The following is a 23,144-nucleotide window of genomic DNA, read 5'->3' as shown; positions in this document are numbered from 1 at the left end:
ATACAGTGTAGATGTCTTGTATGTAGGGTATGATGTGTATGTATTATACAGTGTAGATGTAATGGCAGGGGGTAGGGAGACGGACAAGTGAGCCCTAATCTACCCGCCACTCTGTCCCTGCCTACTTGCAACGACCCGCCCTAGGCGACGGGGTACAACTGGGCGACGGTCCCTGCGCTCAGTAAGTGCACGACAAACACGACAAACACACAAAGGAACACAAGCAAGGAAAAGGGGCCGTTGCCCACGGCAACACCGTGAGCAACCAGAGTGGTGAACGAGCCGAGTCAAGCCAGGAGTGTGCGAGGTACAAAACGAAAAGCAGAAGAGTAGTCGGTAAGCCAGGGTCTGTATGGAGCAGGATCAAAAATAGCAGGAGCTGTAGCTGGGCCAGGAAACCACAAGGAAAGAATCACAAGCACCGAGGGACAGGAAGTGCAGGCTTAAATAGACCGAGGGCGGGAGCTAGCTGAGTCTGGCCAGGTTACGATAGGCTCTCCCACTCCTAAGCCTGCCAGCCTGAATGGTGGAAGCAGGAGTCAGTCTCAGGGATGTATTCTCAGGTGCTGACTGATTAGTTCTGGGAGTTAACCCCGAAGCTGTGCCTGGCAGATCCTTTACAGTACCCCCCCTTTTATGAGGGGCCACCGGACCCTTTCTAAGTGGACCTGGCTTACTGGGGAAACGCAGGTGGAACCTCCTGACCAATACCCCAGCGTGAACATCCCGGGCGGGTACCCAAGTCCTCTCCTCGGGCCCGTATCCTCTCCAATGGACCAGGTACTGGAGGGAGCCTTGGACCATCTTGCTGTCCACAATCCTGGCCACCTCGAATTCCACCCCCTCAGGGGTGAGGATGGGAACAGGAGGTCTCCTCGAGGGAGCCAAGGACGGGGAGCAGCGTTTGAGGAGGGAGGCATGAAACACGTCGTGTATCCGAAAAGACGGGGGTAACTCCAGCCGGAAGGAGACAGGATTGAGGACCTCAATGACCTTATATGGCCCAATAAACCGGGGAGCAAACTTCTTGGACGGAACCTTGAGACGCAAGTTCCTAGACGACAACCACACCAGATCCCCGACCATAAACAGGGGGTTAGCAGAACGTCTTCTATCTGCCTGAGTTTTTTGTGCGCTCTGGGACACCTCTAGGTTTTTCTGAACCTGGGCCCAGACTGTGCACAGTTCCCGATGAACGACATCTACCTCGGGATTGTTGGAACTACCAGGTGAAACGGAGGAGAACCGTGGATTAAACCCAAAATTACAGAAAAAGGGGGAGACCCCTGACGAGTTACTGACCCGGTTATTAAGGGAAAATTCGGCGAGGGGAATGAAAGAGACCCAATCAAATTGACAGTCAGAGACAAAACACCTTAAGTATTGTTCTAGAGATTGATTAGTCCTCTCCGTTTGGCCATTGGTTTCAGGATGGAAGGCGGAGGAGAAGGACAGATCAATCCCCAACTTCATACAGAAGGCTCTCCAAAACAATGAAACAAATCGTACCCCTCTGTCCGAAACAATATTGACAGGGACCCCATGGAGACGCAGGATGTGTTTGACAAACAAGGTAGCCAACGTTTTGGCGTTGGGTAGTTTCTTGAGGGGCACAAAGTGGCACATCTTACTGAAGCGGTCCACCACCACCCACACCACCGACTTGCCTTGGGATGGAGGCAAATCGGTGATAAAATCCATGGAGATATGTGTCCAAGGTCTCTGGGGAATGGGCAACGAACGCAGTAAGCCCGCTGGTCGGGACCTGGGAATCTTGGACCTAGCACAAACCTCACAAGCGGCGACATAGGCCTTAACGTCTTTAGGCAACCCAGGCCACCAATAATTTCTGGTAATGAGGTGTTTGGTAACCAGGATGCCTTAATGGCCAGATAGTGCGGAGTCATGATTTTCCCTAAGTACCCTTAGCCGGAATTGCAGGGGAACAAACAGCTTGTTCTCAGGAAGGTTCCCGGGGGCTGAACCTTGATCAGCAGCGATTTCTGAGACTAAATCAGAATCGATCGAGGAAATGATTATACCTGGAGGCAAAATACAAGCAGGATCTTCCTCCGAAGGAGGGCTGGCCATGAAGCTACGCGACAGTGCATCAGCCTTAATATTTTTAGACCCAGCCCTATAGGTAACCAAAAAATTTAATCTGGTAAAAAATAACGCCCATCGAGCTTGTCTCGGGTTTAGCCTCCGGGCAGATTCTAGGAAAACCAGATTCTTGTGGTCGGTAAGGACCGTTACCTGGTGCCTAGCCCCCTCCAGGAAGTGGCGTCACTCTTCAAATGCCCATTTAATGGCTAAGAGTTCGCGGTTGCCAATATCATAGTTACTTTCAGTTGGCGAAAACTTCCTGGAGAAGTAGGCACAGGGGCGGAGATGGGTGAGGGACCTGGTACCCTGGGACAAGACAGCCCCCACTCCCACCTCGGATGCGTCAACCTCCACGATAAATGGCTCCATTTGGTTGGGCTGAACCAGCACCGGGGCCGAGACAAAGCACTTCTTAAGGACCTCAAAAGCCTGGACAGCCTCAGGAGGCCAGTGGAGGAGATCAGCACCTTTGCGAGTGAGGTCCGTAAGGGGCTTAGCGATGACCGAGAAGTTAGCAATAAATCTCCTGTAATAATTAGCGAACCCCAAAAAACACAACGCCTTCAGGGAGGCAGGTTGGACCCATTCCGCCACAGCCTGAACCTTGGCGGTGTCCATGCGGAATTCATGAGGAGTGAGGATTTGACCCAAAAATTGAATCTCCTGTACCCCAAACACACATTTTTCGGTTTTGGCAAACAGTTTGTTTTCCAGAAGGACCTGGAGCACCTTCCTGACATGCTCCACGTGGGAGGACCAGTCCTTGGAAAACACCAGTATGTCATCAAGGTACACTACCAGAAAAATCCCCAGGTAATTTCTCAAAATCTCATTTATGAAATTCTGGAAGACCGCAGGGGCATTACACAACCCAAAGGGCATGACGAGGTATTCGAAATGGCCTTCGGGCGTGTTAAACGCAGTCTTCCACTCATCCCCCTCTTTGATGCGAATAAGGTTATACGCCCCCCGTAGATCCAATTTAGAAAACCATTGGGCCCCCTGAACCTGATTAAAGAGATCAGGAATCAAAGGAAGGGGATACTGGTTCCTTACCGTGACCTTATTCAGGCTACGGTAGTCAATGCATGGCCTAAGACCACCATCCTTCTTCCCCACGAAGAAGAAGCCAGCACCTACCGGAGAAGAAGAGGGACGAATGTAACCCTTGGCCAGGGATTCCTGGATATACTCTCTCATGGCTTCACGTTCGGGACAAGAAAGATTAAATATCCTACCCTTAGGGAGCTTAGCTCCTGGTACCAAATCGATAGCGCAATCGTATTCTCTATGAGGTGGTAACACTTCGGAGGCCTCCTTAGAGAAAACATCAGCGAAGTCCTGAACAAACTCAGGTAGCGTGTTCGCCTCCTCAGGGGGAGAAATAGAATTAACAGAAAAACATGACGTACAACATTCATTACCCCATTTGGTAAGCTCCCCAGTATTCCAGTCAAACGTGGGATTATGCAACTGCAACCAGGGAAGGCCTAAAACCAAATCGGAGGATAATCCCTGCATCACCAGTACAGAGCACTGCTCCAAATGCATGGAGCCAACCAGGAGTTCAAAAACAGGGGTATGCTGTGTAAAATAACCATTAGCAAGAGGAGTGGAGTCGATACCCACTACCGGGACAGGTTTAGGCAAATCAATCAGAGGCATAGCTAGAGACATAGCAAATTCCACAGACATGATATTAGCAGATGAGCCAGAATCCACGAAGGCACTGCCGGTAGCAGACCTACCACCAAAAGAGACCTGAAAGGGAAGCAAGATTTTATTACGTTTCATATTTACGGGAAATACCTGTGCGCCCAAGTGACCTCCCCGATGATCACTTAGGCGCGGAAGTTCTCTGGCTGCAATCTTACGCTTAGGACAGTTGTTCACTTGATGCTTGTCGTCCCCACAGTAGAAGCAGAGACCATTCTTCCTGCGGAATTCTCTACGTTGTTGGGGGGACACGGAGGCCCCGAGTTGCATAGGTATCTCTGAATCTTTCGGGGAGGAACGAAGCAACGGAGCTTCGGGAGGCATCCTGGGGGAGTCGGAGGAGAAAACACATAAACGTTCACGTTGTCGTTCCCTGAGACGTCGGTCAAGTCGTACCGCTAAAGCCATAACCTGGTCTAGAGAGTCAGAAGAGGGATAGCTAACTAGCAGGTCTTTCAGGGCATTCGACAGACCCAACCTAAACTGGCACCTTAAGGCAGGGTCATTCCACCGAGAAGCTACGCACCACTTCCGAAAGTCAGAGCAATACTCCTCAACAGGTCTCTTACCCTGACGTAAGGTCACCAGCTGACTCTCGGCAAAGGCAGTCCTGTCAGTCTCGTCATAAATAAGTCCGAGAGCAGAAAAGAAACAATCAACGGAGGAAAGTTCAGGGGCGTCAGGAGCCAAGGAGAAGGCCCACTCTTGGGGCCCTTCCTGGAGCCGGGACATAATTATACCCACCCGCTGGCTCTCAGAACCTGAGGAATGAGGCTTTAAACGAAAGTAAAGCCTACAACTCTCCCGAAAGGAGAGAAAAGCCCTCCGGTCCCCTGAGAACCGGTCGGGCAACTTGAGGTGGGGTTCAAGAGGTGCGGTGAGGGGAACTACCAGGGTAGCATCAGGCTGGTTGACCCTCTGAGCCAGGGCCTGGACCTGTAGGGAGAGACCCTGCATTTGCTGAGCCAGGGTCTCATGGGGATCCATAGTGGTGTCAGGGACCAGGGGTAGACTAGGTATGGGCTTGTGATTATGTAATGGCAGGGGGTAGGGAGACAGACAAGTGAGCCCTAATCTACCCGCCACTGTCCCTGCCTACTTGCAACGACCCGCCCTAGGCGACGGGGTACAACTGGGCGGCGGTCCCTGCACTCAGTAAGTGCACGACAAACACGACAAACACACAAAGGAACACAAGCAAGGAAAAGGGGCCGTTGCCCACGGCAACACCGTGAGCAACCAGAGTGGTGAACGAGCCGAGTCAAGCCAGGAGTGTGCGAGGTACAAAACGAAAAGCAGAAGAGTAGTCGGTAAGCCAGGGTCTGTATGGAGCAGGATCAAAAATAGCAGGAGCTGTAGCTGGGCCAGGAAACCACAAGGAAAGAATCACAAGCACCGAGGGACAGGAAGTGCAGGCTTAAATAGACCGAGGGCGGGAGCTAGCTGAGTCTGGCCAGGTTACGATAGGCTCTCCCACTCCTAAGCCTGCCAGCCTGAATGGTGGAAGCTGGAGTCAGTCTCAGGGATGTATTCTCAGGTGCTGACTGATTAGTTCTGGGAGTTAACCCCGAAGCTGTGCCTGGCAGATCCTTTACAGTAGATGTCTTGTATGTAGGGTATGATGTGTATGTATTATACAGTGTAGATGTCTTGTATGTAGGGTATGACGTGTATGTATTATACAGTGTAGATGTCTTGTATGTAGGGTATGACGTGTATGTATTATACAGTGTAGATGTCCTGTATGTAGGGTATGATGTGTATGTATTATACAGTGTAGATGTCTTGTATGTAGGGTATGACGTGTATGTATTATACAGTGTAGATGTCCTGTATGTAGGGTATGATGTGTATGTAATATACAGTGTAGATGTCCTGTATGTAGGGTATGATGTGTATGTAATATACAGTGTATATATCTTGTATGTAGTGTATGTATTATACAGTGTAGATATCCTGTATGTAGGGTATGACGTGCATGTATTATACAGTGTAGATGTCTTGTATGTAGGGTATGATGTGTATGTATTATACAGTGTATATATCCTGTATGTAGTGTATGTAATATACAGTGTAGATGTCCTGTATGTAGGGTATGACGTGTATGTATTATACAGTGTAGATGTCCTGTATGTAGGGTATGACGTGTATGTATTATACAGTGTATATATCCTGTATGTAGTGTATGTAATATACAGTGTAGATGTCCTGTATGTAGGGTATGACGTGTATGTATTATACAGTGTAGATGTCTTGTATATAGGGTATGACGTGTATGTAATATACAGTGTAGATGTCCTGTATGTAGGGTATGAAGTGTATGTATTATACAGTGTAGATGTCTTGTATGTAGGGTATGATGTGTATGTAATATACAGTGTATATATCCTGTATGTAGTGTATGTAATATACAGTGTAGATGTCCTGTATGTAGGGTATGACGTGTATGTATTATACAGTGTAGATGTCTTGTATGTAGGGTATGATGTGTATTTATTATACAGTGTAGATGTCCTGTATGTAGGGTATGACGTGTATGTAATATACAGTGTAGATGTCTTATATGTAGGGTATGATGTGTATGTATTATACAGTGTAGATGTCTTGTATGTAGGGTATGATGTGTATGTATTATACAGTGTATATATCCTGTATGTAGTGTATGTAATATACAGTGTAGATGTCCTGTATGTAGGGTATGACGTGTATGTATTATACAGTGTAGATGTCTTGTATGTAGGGTATGATGTGTATGTATTATACAGTGTAGATGTCTTGTATGTAGGGTATGACGTGTATTTATTATACAGTGTAGACGTCTTGTATGTAGGGTATGACGTGTATTTATTATACAGTGTAGACGTCTTGTATGTAGGGTATGATGTGTATGTATTATACAGTGTACAAGTCTTATTTGTAGAGGGTATGAAGTGTATGTATTATACAGTGTATATATCCTGTATGTAGTGTATGTATTATACAGTGTAGACGTCTTGTATGTAGGGTATGATGTGTATGTATTATACAGTGTACAAGTCTTATTTGTAGAGGGTATGAAGTGTATGTATTATACAGTGTATATATCCTGTATGTAGTGTATGTATTATACAGTGTAGATGTCTTGTATGTAGGGTATGAAGTGTATGTATTATACAGTGTAGACGTCTTGTATGTAGGGTATGATGTGTATGTATTATACAGTGTAGATGTCTTGTATGTAGGGTATGATGTGTATGTATTATACAGTGTACAAGTCTTGTTTGTAGAGGGTATGAAGTGTATGTATTATGTAGTGTAGATGTCCTGTATGAAGTGTATGTATTATGTAGTGTAGATGTCCTGTATGAAGTGTATGTATTATGTAGTGTAGATGTCCTGTATGAAGTGTATGTATTATGTAGTGTAGATGTCCTGTATGAAGTGTATGTATTATGTAGTGTAGATGTCCTGTATGAAGTGTATGTATTATGCAGTGTAGATGTCCTGTATGAAGTGTATGTATTATGCAGTGTATATGTCCTGTATGAAGTGTATGTATTATGTAGTGTAGATGTCCTGTATGAAGTGTATGCATTATGCAGTGTAGATGTCCTGTATGAAGTGTATGTATTATGTAGTGTAGATGTCCTGTATGAAGTGTATGTATTATGCAGTGTAGATGTCCTGTATGAAGTGTATGTATTATGTAGTGTAGATGTCCTGTATGAAGTGTATGTATTATGCAGTGTAGATGTCCTGTATGAAGTGTATGTATTATGTAGTGTAGATGTCCTGTATGAAGTGTATGTATTATGTAGTGTAGATGTCCTGTATGAAGTGTATGTATTATGTAGTGTAGATGTCCTGTATGAAGTGTATGTATTATGTAGTGTAGATGTCCTGTATGAAGTGTATGTATTATGCAGTGTAGATGTCCTGTATGAAGTGTATGTATTATGTAGTGTAGATGTCCTGTATGAAGTGTATGTATTATGCAGTGTAGATGTCCTGTATGAAGTGTATGTATTATGTAGTGTAGATGTCCTGTATGAAGTGTATGTATTATGTAGTGTAGATGTCCTGTATGAAGTGTATGTATTATGCAGTGTAGATGTCCTGTATGAAGTGTATGTATTATGTAGTGTAGATGTCCTGTATGAAGTGTATGTATTATGCAGTGTAGATGTCCTGTATGAAGTGTATGTATTATGTAGTGTAGATGTCCTGTATGAAGTGTATGTATTATGCAGTGTAGATGTCCTGTATGAAGTGTATGTAGTGTACAGAAAAGATGTCTTCTATGTAGGATTGAACCTCAGTGTTTAGTATGTATTGATGTCTTGTGTATCATTTGAGTTGAAGATGCTAAATATTTGATGTCAGGTATCAGGTGTTCTGCAGGAGCGGGAGCGGGCACTTTTTATACGGATGTAACATGACAAATACTGGGTCACCATGACCCGTTCTCTGACAGTATTTGGTTATTATTATGATATGATAATTAGCAGGAAGTCTATAATAAACAGACTATATACAGCTGTACACCCCGCATGTCGTGTGACATGTTACATGCAAGTAAAGGGGGCGAGGGTATGTACACCCCGTGTCACGTGTTACATGTTTGTCCAGTACTGCCGCCACGTGTCGGTCTCGTCATATTATTAGACTGGACACTGCTGGAGGTCAGAGCTCATCTCAGTGACCAGCTGCTCATTATGCCTCTTCCTTGGTCATTGGAGGTTATTTCGCTCTCTGATACTTAAAGGGATTGTTGTCATTACGCCCCCTAGAGGACACAAAACATGAAGCTGCTTTTGTTCAATTGCAGGAAGTGATCCCAAGCTGAATTCTCCCCTCCTGTCTAGGGGTCCACTAACTGCCTGCTGTACCCGGGTCTCATCTGCTATATAAGAGGAGGGGGTGTCTGTTATAATGTAATAATTTAGAGTTTCTCTGTCTCCCCAGGGTGCCAGGGGCTGCAGCCTACATTACTTCTCCCAGTGCTGGAATTTCAGCTTGACTTCCTGTATGAGGGACACACAGAGACCCAGTGGTGAGTATCCCCGGCCTGTATATGTGAGGGAGGGGCCGGCAGATGAAGAATCAGGTTAGATCACATTTCTCTCATTACTTGTCAGCTCAGAGATAGACATGGGCCTGAAGCCGAGCCCGTCATCGTGCAGCCAAAGGAACTCCACTGGGTATAGCGCCATCATCAGTATAGAGCCCGGTATAGCGCCATCATCAGTATAGAGCCGGGTATAGCGCCATCATCAGTATAGAGCCCGGTATAGCGCCATCATCAGTATAGAGCCGGGTATAGCGCCATCATCAGTATAGAGCCCGGTATAGCGCCATCATCAGGTATAGAGTCCGGTATAGCGCCAGCATCACGTATAGAGCCCGGTATAGCGCCATCATCAGGTATAGAGCCCGGTATAGCGCCATCATCAGTATAGAGCCGGGTATAGCGCCATCATCAGGTATAGAGCCCGGTATAGCGCCATCATCAGGTATAGAGCCCGGTATAGCGCCATCATCAGGTATAGAGCCGGGTATAGCGCCATCATCAGGTATAGAGCCCGGTATAGCGCCATCATCAGGTATAGAGCCCGTTATAGCGCCAGCATCACGTATAGAGCCCGGTATAGCGCCATCATCAGGTATAGAGCCCGGTATAGCGCCATCATCAGGTATAGAGCCCGGTATAGCGCCATCATCAGGTATAGAGCCGGGTATAGCGCCATCATCAGGTATAGAGCCCGGTATAGCGCCATCATCAGTTATAGAGCCCGGTATAGCGCCAGCATCACGCATAGAGCCCGGTATAGCGCCAGCATCACGTATAGAGCCGGGTATAGTGCCAGCTTCACGTATAGAGCCCGGTATAGCGCCAGCATCACGTATAGAGCCCGGTATAGTGCCAGCATCACGTATAGAGCCCGGTATAGCGCCATCATCAGGTATAGAGCCCGGTATAGCGCCATCATCAGGTATAGAGCCCGGTATAGCGCCATCACCAGGTATAGAGCCGGGTATAGCGCCATCATCAGTATAGAGCCGGGTATAGCGCCAACATCAGGTATAGAGCCCGGTATAGCGCCATCATCAGGTATAGAGCCGGGTATAGCGCCATCATCAGTATAGAGCCCGGTATAGCGCCAGCATCTCGTATAGAGCCCGGTATAGCGCCAGCATCAGGTATAGAGCCCGGTATAGCGCCAGCATCACGTATAGAGCCCGGTATAGCGCCAGCATCATGCGTAGGAGTATTAGAGGTTAAACATTAGTATGGGGAATCGTTTGTACAGGATCAGGACTGGCGTCGCTGTGCAGGGTGTCTGACATGGGTTGTAGTCCCTGAGTGCTCCCTCCCCTCGCTTCTGCTCCCTCCCTGTGTTGAGCTCTCACTTTCCGGTCTGAAGTTTGTTATGGACCCTGGCACTCTCCCCGAGGTATGGCTTATGCATTGACAGACGGTAATGGGCACAGGGGTAAGTCTCTGCGTGTATAGGAGCTGTAAGGGTTAAAGGCGCAGCTTTCTTGGTAGATAGTTCCAGCACCTGAATAGTTAACATTGTGTGAAGGACTTATTTACGGGACGGTGACCTTAGTGAAGCAATGGTGGCACTGAGGAATGATCAGACGCTTCACCAGATTCTGAGGCAATAAATTCCTCTCCGCTGCAGTCATGGGAATGGCATTCAGTTCCTTGTTTATGTCCGGACATTCCCAGATAAAATCTGCATCTTATTCCTCCCTGTGATCCCCAAGACTCCCAGAGTATCCGAAACTTGTCATGGGTTAACAGGGCGAAAACGGGATGGGACAGCAAACAATGTAGCAGTTCTGAGGGTCAGTATACAGTGTACGGGTTCTGAGGGTCGGTATACAGTGTATCAGTTCTGAGGGTCAGTATACAGTGTACGGGTTCTGAGGGTCAGTATACAGTGTACGGGTTCTGAGGATCAGTATACAGGTTCTGAGGGTCAGTATACAGGTTCGGAGGGTCGGTATACAGTGTATCAGTTCTGAGGGTCAGTATACAGGTTCTGAGGGTCAGTATACAGGTTCTGAGGGTCAGTATACAGGTTCTGAGGGTCGGTATACAGGTTCTGAGGGTCGGTATACAGTGTATCAGTTCTGAGGGTCAGTATACAGGTTCTGAGGGTCAGTATACAGGTTCTGAGGGTCGGTATACAGTGTATCAGTTCTGAGGGTCAGTATACAGGTTCCGAGGGTCAGTATACAGGTTCTGAGGGTCAGTATACAGGTTCTGAGGGTCGGTATACAGTGTACGGGTTCTGAGGGTCGGTATACAGTGTATCAGTTCTGAGGGTCAGTATACAGGTTCTGAGGGTCAGTATACAGGTTCTGAGGGTCAGTATACAGTGTACGGGTTCTGAGGGTCGGTATACAGTGTATCAGTTCTGAGGGTCTGTATACAGTGTATTAGTTCTGAGGGTCTGTATACAGTGTATTAGTTCTGAGGGTCAGTATACAGGTTGAGGGTCAGTATACAATGTACGGGTTCTGAGGGTCAGTATACAATGTAGCAGTTCTGAGGGTCAGTATACAGTGTAGCAGTTCTGAGGGTCAGTATACAGTGTAGCAGTTCTGAGGGTCAGTATACAGGTTCTGAGGGTCATTATACAATGTACGGGTCCTGAGGGTCAGTATACAATGTAGCAGTTCTGAGGGTCAGTATACAGTGTACGGGTTCTGAGGGTCAGTATACAGTGTACGGGTTCTGAGTGTCAGTATACAGTGTACGGGTTCTGAGGGTCGGTATACAGTGTACGGGTTCTGAGGGTCGGTATACAGTGTATCAGTTCTAAAGGTCAGTATACAATGTATGGGTTCTTAGGGTCAGTATACAGTGTAGCAGTTCTGAGGGTCAGTATACAGGTTCTGAGGGTCAGTATACAGTGTATCAGTTCTGAGGGTCGGTATACAGTGTATTAGTTCTGAGGGTCGGTATACAGTATCAGTTCTGAGGGTCGGTATACAGTGTATTAGTTCTGAGGGTCAATATACAGTGTACGGGTTCTGAGTGTCAGTATACAATGTATCAGTTCTGAGGGTCAGTATACAGTGTAGCAGTTCTGAGGGTCAGTATACAGTGTAGCAGTTCTGAGGGTCAGTATACAGTGTAGCAGTTCTGAGGGTCAGTATACAGTGTAGCAGTTCTGAGGGTCAGTATACAGGTTCTGAGGGTCGGTATACAATGTACGGGTTCTTAGGGTCAGTATACAGTGTAGCAGTTCTGAGGGTCAGTATACAGTATACAGGTTCTGAGGGTCAGTATACAGTGTAGCAGTTCTGAGGGTCAGTATACAGGTTCTGAGGGTCGGTATAGAGTGTATTAGTTCTGAGGGTCGGTATACAGTGTATCAGTTCTGAGGGTCAATATACAGTGTACGGGTTCTGAGGGTCAGTATACAATGTATCAGTTCTGAGGGTCAGTATACAGTGTAGCAGTTCTGAGGGTCAGTATACAGTGTAGCAGTTCTGAGGGTCAGTATACAGTGTAGCAGTTCTGAGGGTCAGTATACAGTGTAGCAGTTCTGAGGGTCAGTATACAGTGTAGCAGTTCTGAGGGTCAGTATACAGGTTCTGAGGGTCGGTATACAGTGTACGGGTTCTGAGGGTCAGTATGCGTTTCAGTTCTGAGGGTCAGTATACAGTGTAGCAGTGCTGAGGGTCAGTATACAGGTTCTGAGGGTCATTATACAGGTTCTGAGGGTCGGTATACAGTGTACGGGTTCTGAGGGTCAGTATGCGTTTCAGTTCTGAGGGTCAGTATACAGTGTAGCAGTGCTGAGGGTCAGTATACAGGTTCTGAGGGTCAGTATACAGTGTAGCAGTTCTGAGGGTCAGTATACAGTGTACAGGTTCTGAGGGTCAGTATACAGTGTACGGGTTCTGAGGGTCAGTATACAGTGTACCGGTTCTGGGGGTCAGTATACTGTGTACAGGTTCCGAGGGTCAGTATACAATGTACGGGTTCGGAGGGTCAGTATACAGTGTAAGGGTTCGGAGAGTCAGTATACAATGTACGGGTTCGGAGGGTCAGTATACAATGCACGGGTTCGGAGGGTCAGTATACAATGTATGGGTTGAGGGTCAGTATACAATGTACAGGTTCTGGGGGTCAATATACAGTATACGGGTTCTGAGGGTCAGTATACAATGCAGGATTTAGAGGGACAATATAGCCACATCTTTTTGCTTTGTCAGGAGCCACACTTCTGGTTGCAGGGGAGTCCGGGATCTGAATATGGACCTCCCCGCTGTAAGCCATGTTGTATGGATGTGTTTTCCACTTGCCCTGTGTGCAGAAGTTTATTCTAACCCTTTGCCATTTTGTCCATGTCAGGTTGCTGCTGGTGTGTGCTGGGGAAGACGTACGGTGCTCCAATCCCACTGATCATGGTGGGATCTCTGAAACAAGATGGACAAAGTTTCCCAGAAATCGAGAAACCGATGCAGAGGCCCCAGGACAGGGACATAATACAGGAGCTGAGAGGAGAACAGAGGCCGCTGATGGCAAAACTCCAAGAAAGTAGAACACAGCAACAGGGGAAAACTCCTCCAGGACAGAGACGCTCCGAGCTCAGTAACCAGACGGAAACCACAAGAGACGTAAAAGTACAACTACAGCTAATGAGACTCCAGGCAGAACCGAGAAAAATACAGGACAAAGATGACAAGAGACAGACCAAGTGTGAGCACGCGGCAGACATTAGACAGCAGGAGGGTGATGGTCATGGAAAGGGATGGTGTGTGGAAGATCACATGTTACACGTGAAGTTGCAAGACATGCAGGACATGGTAGAAAAAAAGCAGAAGGAGCATGAAGAGATGTGCAAGAAGCTTCAAGAGGTGAGGTCTGGTCACGCTGATGGGCTGTGTGGTCACGCTGATGGGCTGTGTGGTCACCCTGATGGGCTGTGTGGTCATCCTGATGGGCTGTGTGGTCATCCTGATGGGCTGTGTGGTCACCCTGATGGGCTGTGTGGTCACGCTGATGGGCTGTGTGGTCACCCTGATGGGCTGTGTGGTCACGCTGATGGGCTGTGTGGTCACCCTGATGGGCTGTGTGGTCACGCTGATGGGCTGTGTGGTCAGTCTGATGGGCCAGTGTGGTCACCCTGATGGGCTATGTGGTCACGCTCATGGGCTATGTGGTCACCCTGATGGGCTGTGTGGTCACCCTGATGGGATATGTGGTCATCCTGATGGGATATGTGGTCACCCTGATGGGATATGTGGTCACCCTGATGGCCGGTGTGGTCACTATTATAAGTTGTTCTTGTTCTTTTACAGATGCAACGTCAGGCTGAAGAAATCTCCAGCCTTCACACCCAGCTGGTAAGTTCAGCACATTTCTCCTGGCTCTACAGATCCTGCACATAACGGAGCCCAGAACCTCCAGGTGAAGACCATGAGATCATTGAGGAGTCCGGGCTCTGTCCTATAAGTTGCAGTGGACATTATACGTTACATTATGTAGAACAGTGTGTCCCGACTAGACACCTTTTGCAGGGGGGCTCCGTTATTTAAACAATTTTGAAAGACACCTATAGGACTACATCCAGTAGACCAAAAAATATGGAAACCCCACTAACTGCTGGTGTATTAGAACTTTATCGATCACCGATCACATATAGTGATGAACAGAGCCGCGGGGTTGGATTGCACTGGTGATTCCACGCTGCTATTTTCCTAGTTATCTTGTGGTTTAGTCCCTATGGAGGGATAGGTTTCCTGCCACAAGACGTTATTGTAATATATATTGCGGTTAATCGCTATTCACAACGTAACTTGCTGCACATACGCGCTCAGGATCGGTCTAGGACACGGATCGCTGGACACTACTTCCTATTTATCTCCCAGGCAGCCTATCAAAAAGAGAAATACTGCCTCGTGACCAAACTTATCGACGTGTTTATTTCTCGTTGGTTTGCCCCTTGTGATGCAGCGAATGACGTGTTTGGCAATTATTGGTCAGCCATCATTTCGGCCACTGAGTCTTTAAATGACGGAGAGGTGGAGCAGCCAACATCATAGCCACTTTTCACTACGGTGATGCCAAACGCTCATCTATCCTTGGTCAGCTGCCATTCTGGCCACATCGTCATTGCAGCAACATAACTTATTGACGGGCAGGTGCGGCATCCAGCCGCCAAGGCCCCATTTTATTGTGACTATTCCAGTCAGTTAGCAATAGCCGAATAGTGATGAGCTATTTGTGAGTGGTTACCGCCCCTCACGGTTTCTATTATTTCCAGTGAATTGAGCGGTCAAGGCTTCAGGACATCAGGCCACACAACAGGCCATCCACTAAACACCACATCTTATGTTATAAAGAGATCACATATGGCATCGTAATGTAATATACTCAACGTACGGGGGCGGAGGGTCCGTGGACAACGTACGGGGGCGGAGGGTCCGTGGACAATGTACGGGGGCTGAGGGCCAGTGGACAACGTACGGGGGCGGAGGGCCAGTAGACAACGTACGGGGGCTGAGGGCCAGTAGACAACGTACGGGGGCTGAGGGCCAGTAGACAACGTACGGGGGCTGAGTTGGTTTTCTATAAATCTTTGTTTGTAGCTGTAGATCACCAAGTCATATAGTGAGACCTAAAAAACGGTATTCTACTCATATGTAAACCATAAACCTACACGGTTAGAATCCAAGATGTGCACGAAATCATGGAAAATATTCTTCATGTTGTAAACCAGAGCCTGGAAACGGGACGAGCGCTCAGTAAACGGCACATGGAGAATTGTTGGTATTGCTTTCACCTGTAGCGACTGGAGAGTCTTGTAGTCCGGAATAATGTGTCTGGTCTGTTACTCTCAGGGTGGGACAGATTTGGAGAAGCACCATGACCTCCTGGTGTCAGAGAACGGACGTCTGAGGCTGGAGCTGCAGCGGCTGAGGGGCCGACTGGACTGTGAAAATAAGCAGGTAACACCATGTCCACACCACGAACTCCAGCCTCGTAGCCCAGGGCCCAATCACCAGAGATCAGACCGCTCTGCGGAGTCTTCCCTTCCCGTAAAAATCCATGATCGGTTTCCTTTGTACTTGTGTTCCAGGAGCTGGCGGCTCTGAGAGAGCGTCTACTAAGCATGGAGCAGGAGGAGAGCGAGAGGAAGGCGCTAATTTACACTTTACAACAGGAGGTGCAGCAGAAAGCGGAGAGGCTTGCCGAGACCGAACTCCGCGTGAGGGACTCAGTACGTGAGAGGGTGGAGGAAGAAGAGCGGCTAAATCGCAGATTACGAGAGTACCAGCACTCTCAGCAGCCGCATATAAAGGTTTGGGGTTAATCATCACTTATGTCGAACACAAAAGAAAAAATATATTTCTGTCCTGTTCCTGCTGGCAGCTGAAAAGTGGAGCAACCGGCAACTTCTTATAAAGTCAAGAATGCAAAATGAGCTTCTGAACCCTGACCCATCTACTATTAGCCTGTCCCCCAACCAGGACTCCCGACTGACTGCCCCCGACGCCTCTATCCACATCAATGTGATCCAGAGAACGTGTTCCCACCTGAAATGATCTTCTCCTCTCCATCCTTTACACCCACATGGAGTCTTGTGTCGTCCCGACGGAGATAGCTCGTTACTTGATGAATAAGACCCCGTCGCCCCCTCCCTCCCCGTGTGTAATATCTGCCATACAAATAATACAGGATCGTTCTATTGTGGCGATCACGCTGCCTTCAGGACATGGAGGAAAAGAACATTTCAGGCAGGAACACATCTCATCTTTTCTCAATGTCCTCAGGCAGCGTGAATGGGACGGACCAAAGTAGGAGAAATAAGGAGGGTACAAGATGGCCGCCAGCTCCGCAAATACCATTACTGTAGCGCACATTCCCCAAACACTATCATTTTAACACTAGAAAACACATCTATATGGTTGACCCACAATGTTAGAGTATGAGTCATCAGGAGTCGTATCAGACACCATTGGGGTCTTCAGGCATTGGGGTCTTCAGGTGGCATTAAGCATCATTAGGAGGCATTGGTAGATGTCGTCAGGCACCATAAAGCATTATCAGGAGTCATCAAAGACCATTAGAAGTCACCCGGCATCATCAGGTGCGTCATTAGGCATCATCTGGAGTTATGGGCTGTCGGGGGCTGTCAGCAGGGTGTCATTGGGGTCAGGGTGTATTCACACATTGCGGTTTCTGTGTCACCCAACCTTCACTGACCATAGACTTTGATTGACCACTAGACTCTGACCTCTCACTCTATTGGCTCAGGCCCATGTTTCTCTAGATATTTAGGCCACTAGACCGTCATTAAGGGTATGTTCACACGATGAGAGGCATTTACGTGTGAAAAGACAGACTGTTAACAGCTGCCTCGTTTCACACGTAAATGCTCCTCGTCGTAATTTACGAGGCGTCTGAGACGCTCTGAGACGCTCGTAAATCTTGAGCTGTGCTTCATTGAGATCAATGAAGAACAGCTCAAATTACGTGGCAAAGAAGTGTCCTGCACTTCTTTGCCGAGGCAGTCAATTTACGCGTCGTCGTTTGACAGCTGTCAAACGACGCGTAAATTACAGGTCGTCTGCACAGTACGTCGGCAAACCCATTCAAATGAATGGGCAGATGTTTGCCGACGTATTGTAGCCCTATTTTCAGACGTAAAACGAGGTATAATACGCCTAGTTTACCCCTGAAAATAGGTCGTGTGAACCCAGCCTAAAGCTACCTGCAAAACGGACCATTAAGTTCTGGACGATACGCACCTTCTGCTCATCATTTCTAAGTCCGCACCGTGTGAACATTCTCTCTACTTGCAGTACGTGGTAAAGACAATCGAGGTCGAGTCGGTCAAGATAAAAGCTGCTCTGAGCCAGGCCGAGGCCAGGAGCCTCCATTTACACGAACAGCTGGATAGACAGAACCAGGCCGTACAAGAAACGAAGAGACAACTACAGCACGAGCAACAAGAGGCGGCCAAGCTCCGCACGCAGGTCAGGATTCCCAAAAATCAGCAGTGTTTACACCCACGGGTTGGGATCTCCAACTACCTCTCCAGCCACCATAATGGCTGTTTGCTTGGTGACTTCTCGGAGGATCTGGGGCTGCATTGAGATCATCCAATTGTCAGGATAAGGCGATGTTCACACGGCAAACAAAAAACGGCTGTAAAATACGGAGCTTTTCAAGGGAAAACAGCCTCTGATTTTTAGCCATTTTTTATGCGCAAGGTGTTTTTTTGGCCGTTTCTCTATTGAGACAATGAAAAACTGCTCCAAAAACAGCTCAAGAAGTGACATGCACTTTTTTTTATGGGGCGTTTTTTTACACGCCAATTTTACGGCCGCGTAAAAAAATACCCCGTGGCAACGAAACACGTTTTTCCCATTGAAATCAATGGGCAGACATTTGGAGGCGTTCAGCCTCCGTATTTTCAGCCATTTTTCGGGGCGTTTACGGCCTGAAAAATGGCTGAAAATAAGCCGGGTGAACATACCCTTAGTGCCCCATCCATTATAACAGATCCTTGAATATTAACAGTGGGAAGTACCTTGGTATCTATTCCCATTTTAATATATATTAAGCTCCTTGTAAAGTGACTGCACTCATTCCCCTTCCCCTGTAGGTGGCGCTGTATGCGGAGGAGCTTGATCGAGTCCAGGAGCACATGGTGCAGGAATTCCGGTCCCTGCAGGAGGAGAAGGAGCTTGCTGTGTCTGAGGCATTTGTGCGAGCCCAGGAGGAGATGAGAGCTGTGCATCAGAGCTTGGACGGTGAGACTGCGTGTTGCCACTAACCACGGTCTGTAATTGTGAACCCACCCACCCAGCGCCCCTTTCTCCTGCTGACCTCCCCTTAGTCCTCTGTTATCTACTATGGATCCCCTACATTGCCTCGGTCCCCCGCTGCCAGAGCGGTCTGCAGGCCTCGGTCCCCCGCTGCCGGAGCGGTCTGCAGGCCTCGGTCCCCCGCTGCCGGAGCGGTCTGCAGGCCTCGGTCCCCCGCTGCCAGAGCGGTCTGCAGGCCTCGGTCCCCCGGTGCCAGAGCGGTCTGCAGGCCTCGGTCCCCCGCTGCCAGAGCGGTCTGCAGGCCTCTGTTCCCCGCTGCCACAGCGGTCTGCAGGCCTCGGTCCCCTGCTGCCAGAGCGGTATTCAGGCCTCGGTCCCCTGCTGCCAGAGCGGTCTTCAGGCCTCGGTCCCCTGCTGCCAGAGCGGTCTTCAGGCCTCGGTCCCCTGCTGCCAGAGCGGTCTTCAGGCCTCGGTCCCCTGCTGCCAGAGCGGTCTGCAGGCCTCGGTCCCTTGCTGCCAGAGCTGTCTGCTGGCCTTGGTCCCCTGGTGCCAGAGCGGTCTGCAGGCCTCGGTCCCCTGCTGCGGTCTCTTCAATGAGCGTTTTGTACTCTTTGCCCACACGTCACACACTTTCTACAAATATATTGTGTACTCTGATTGATCTTTTCTGCCCTCATGATTACATATTTGATGACTGTATCCCCTCTCACTGATGGTCTTAGGTGTCCGCAGAAATCTCCTTATGTTACAGCCCGCACTCCGTACTCTGACCTATGACTACAACGCTCTGAAGAGACAGGTGCGAGACTTCCCTGGCCTGCTGTATGAGGCCATGCAAGAGGCCCGGGACGAGGTGCGTGCTTTGGGGAGCCAGATGAAAGGCTAAAGGGAGCCTGGCATTATCCCTCATAACGTTGCGGTTTTCATTAACAGTTCTCACAAGCCGTGAAACGTGTTCAGGACACCAACTCTGAGCTCCTCTCCAAATACAGACGAGAACTTCACCTGCGCAAAGAGTGTCACAACCAACTGGTACGTCTCCGAGGTGAGTGTTCAGCACAACCTAGCAGGTTTTCGCTCCTCTGTAATGACTCAGGCCTCCTTAGTGTGGACGACTCCTGGCAGGAGGTACAAGGCCATTGTCCTTGTGGAGGACTTAATTCATCTAGTTCAGGTCCTAGTTCTACGGTCTGTCGGTGTACGGTTGTAATATGGAGATGATGAGTGTTGTGGGAAGTGATGCGGCGTCTCCATGTAGAGGTCTTGTTACATTATCATAGAAAGACACAATTTCTGTCTTATTTCTTCAGGGAACATCCGTGTTCTTGCCCGTGTTCGGCCAATTACATCTGAGGATGGGACAGGTCCAGGGGCACAGAACGTAGTCACCTTTGATCAGAATGATGATGGGATCCTACAAGTCCCATACAAAGGAAAAAATCTGAGTTTTGACTTTGATAAAGTTTTTACTCCCAGCACAACACAGGAAGAGGTAAGCGAAGGGGGTGCGGCGTGTGAAGAGCGCAGGTTGCACAGGTGCTACATCAGCTCTGTTCTTGCAGGTGTTTGACGAGGTCTCTCCGCTCATCACCTCCTGCCTGGACGGGTACAACGTCTGTATTCTGGCCTATGGGCAGACAGGCTCTGGTAAAACATACAGCATGGAGGTGAGTGCTAGTGGAGACTTCTGGGATATTTGTTAGAGAGGGAGGGCGTTTGCTGTATGCACTGTGAGGGTAGGAGGATAAATGATATGTCCACCCCTCAGGGCTCTGCTGTGAATCCTGGAATAAACCAGAGGGCCCTTCGGCTGCTCCTGTCAGAGGTGAGTGAGCGATCCAGCAGCTGGGAGCATCATCTGAGTGTCAGCATGGCCGAAATATACAACGAAACACTGAGGTGAGTGCTGACTAGGTTTCGATAACGGCATTTTTTTACATTATTATCCGTCACACGGTTTCAAGTTCATCTTTTAGAAAGACTAAAGAAATTCAAAATAAAGGACGTCAGCCGCTGATATTCCATCATTCATTGCATCGGTTATCCTGTCTGATCTGGCTATTTGTAAACACTTAGGGAAATCTTAGCCGCCATCTCCCAATCACCACTCTCCGTGGCCACCATCTTCCTATCATCACTCTCTGTGGCCACCATCTTTCTATAACCACTCTCCATGGCCACCATCTTCCCATCATCACTCTCTGTGGCCACCATCTTTCTATAACCATGCTCCATGGGCACCATCTTCCTATCACCATTCTCCATGGCCACCATCTTCCTGTCATCACTCTCCATGGCCACCATCTTCCCATCATCACTCTCTGTGGCCACCATCTTTCTATAACCATGCTCCATGGGCACCATCTTCCTATTATCACTCTCCATGGCCACCATCTTCCTGTCATCACTCTCTGTGGCCACCATCTTCCTGTCATCACTCTCCATGGCCACCATCTTTCTATAACCATGCTCCATGGGCACCATCTTCCTATCACCATTCTCCATGGCCACCATCTTCCTATTATCACTCTCCATGGCCACCAGCTTTCTAGAACCAGTGTTCCTCTAACCATTCTCTGTGCTGACAGGGATCTGCTGGGCTCTGACTGCCACAGTTGTCTGGATATAAAGATGGCTCCGGGGGGCACTGGAGAACTTTATGTGCCGGGGTTGACGCAGTGCAGTGTGAGGAACATGCAGGACCTAAATAAGGTGAGGCCACAGTGAAGGTAACACACAGCAGCGCTTTTCCTGTAGGATACTTTATTATACACGTATAGGACATGTCTCTTTGTCTCGCAGATTCTGGAGCTCGGACACAAACAACGAGCCACAGAACAAACAAATCTTAATGCCCACAGTTCCCGCTCCCATGCCCTCCTGATCCTGACCGCCAAGGGGCGAGAGACCAGCACTGGAATCTGTACAACAGGTAAGGGACCTCATGAGCAGGTGTTATTACTCTACCCTACAGTCCAGCCTTGCAGCTTCCTCCAGTGGTCACCAGAACGGTTCATTTAGGACTCTTTCCAGTTAATATACTGGGACCGGTGTTAAGGAGTAACAGTCTCTCTCTCTCCTCATCAGGAAAGCTCTATCTGGTTGACCTGGCGGGGTCCGAGCGGGTGTCACGGTCAGGAGCGGCTGGGGAACGTTTGCGAGAGGCTCAGTGCATCAACCGCTCTCTATCTGCTCTGGGTGACGTCTTCTCTTCCCTGCGATCTCAACAGGCCCATGTTCCATACCGCAACTCCAAGCTGACGTACTTGCTGCAGGAAGCCCTGAGCCGGGATGGGAAGGCTCTACTGCTCCTACAGGTAACTTCACAGCAGTCCGAAAACCATCTGTTCCCTGCAATTTACACAACCAGCCATTAATATCCAGGAGCAGAACCTCTAGACGGAAACTGAAGGGGTGCGCAGCGGTCACTGATCGTGGGGATTAATTAGGATCACCCAACAGAAAAGCCCAAGGGTTCTCTGGACCCCAAAATATACATTGCATGTGGTACCTGCTTACAAAACATGGTTTCTAAATGAAAAACCATGGTGGCTACTGTAACGGCTCATGGCCATTCAGCGCACACGTGAACACAAGCTTTTAGCCACTGTTCTGCATCTATTAAACGCCAGATTTTCTGCCTGACGTCGATTGGGAAAATCCACAACGGTGCGGGGGGGGGGGGGGGGATCTTTACTTCCCGTGTAACGCAACATCTGATGAATTCTTCAACATGACCTTTCATTACAAATCCCCCCCAAATATGCAGATTGGGGACCATTGGATGGCGCTGCAGTTCCAATCTCTATACTTTTCGATAGGTGTCGCCAGCTGAGCAGAACGTGAACGAGTCTCTTTGTTCCTTACGGTTTGGGGAAAGAGTTCGATCTGTGGAGTTGGGAGTCCCAAGCAGAAAAATAGAGCAGTCGCCAACTGTGGGCACCGAGAGTTCTGAGGTAAGAGTCCAGAACCAGGACCCAAGGGTCACTGTGGTGCCAGGAGAGCAACAAGTGCAGTACTGTATTAAATGTGCCCACGAGGGCTTCACAGCTACCACATGTTACCGTGTGACATTTCTTCTCCAGAGTGACAGCCCCACTCCACGCGGAGCAAGACCGTCTGTGCGCAGGAAACTGCCGGCCTCAGGTATACAGAACATGGGGGAAAGAGGGGTGGGGAGAGGGTTCTCTGGACCCGGAGAACACCCCACACACCCCCTGATGGATAATGGCAGCGAGTGCCTGGTACCGGCTGCCATCACCATCCGGGCAGCGCTGTGTGTAATGCCGCTGGCGGCTTCACGGACACTGACCAATCTTTCTCTTTCTTTCTAGTGCGGCAGCGGATCGGCCCCCATTGAGCCCAGCGCCCGGCCTGAGCAGCTGATAGGACTAGCTGGTTATATTAACCCCTCGTCTGAGTACAAGTTCATTGCTATTTTAATATATTTCTAGAGACCTCCAGTTTATTACAGAGTATTTTAGGAGTTCCTGCCGCGTTCTTGGTTTTGTTTGAGTCGGTTATTCAGTCCTACACAT

General features: G+C 48.6%; 1 protein-coding gene across 3 annotated transcripts; it reads left to right on the top strand.

Moving 5' to 3' along the window:
• Positions 1-10,166: 10,166 nt before the first annotated feature.
• Positions 10,167-23,095, top strand: KIFC3 (kinesin family member C3). Of its 3 annotated transcripts, none has more exons than XM_075838227.1 (18): positions 10,167-10,256; positions 13,181-13,686; positions 14,131-14,175; positions 15,673-15,780; positions 15,912-16,133; positions 17,638-17,811; positions 18,444-18,591; positions 19,329-19,459; positions 19,540-19,651; positions 19,917-20,098; positions 20,169-20,273; positions 20,375-20,505; positions 21,195-21,318; positions 21,409-21,538; positions 21,694-21,923; positions 22,428-22,562; positions 22,692-22,752; positions 22,941-23,095. In XM_075838227.1, the coding sequence occupies exons 2-18, from the start codon at positions 13,234-13,236 to the stop codon at positions 22,964-22,966; spliced, it is 2,517 nt and encodes an 838-aa protein (XP_075694342.1). In that variant the 5' UTR covers positions 10,167-10,256; positions 13,181-13,233; the 3' UTR covers positions 22,967-23,095. The 3 variants fall into 3 exon arrangements, with proteins under 3 accessions (XP_075694342.1, XP_075694344.1, XP_075694343.1); XM_075838229.1 differs by having other exon boundaries at positions 10,213-10,295; XM_075838228.1 differs by lacking the exon at positions 10,167-10,256 and adding an exon at positions 13,064-13,096.
• Positions 23,096-23,144: the final 49 nt, after the last annotated feature.

The sequence above is a fragment of the Rhinoderma darwinii genome, chromosome 9 (genome assembly GCF_050947455.1).
Source record: "Rhinoderma darwinii isolate aRhiDar2 chromosome 9, aRhiDar2.hap1, whole genome shotgun sequence".
In the NCBI taxonomy this organism is placed as follows: domain Eukaryota; kingdom Metazoa; phylum Chordata; class Amphibia; order Anura; family Rhinodermatidae; genus Rhinoderma; species Rhinoderma darwinii.
This window is presented reverse-complemented; position numbering and strand designations above follow the sequence as displayed.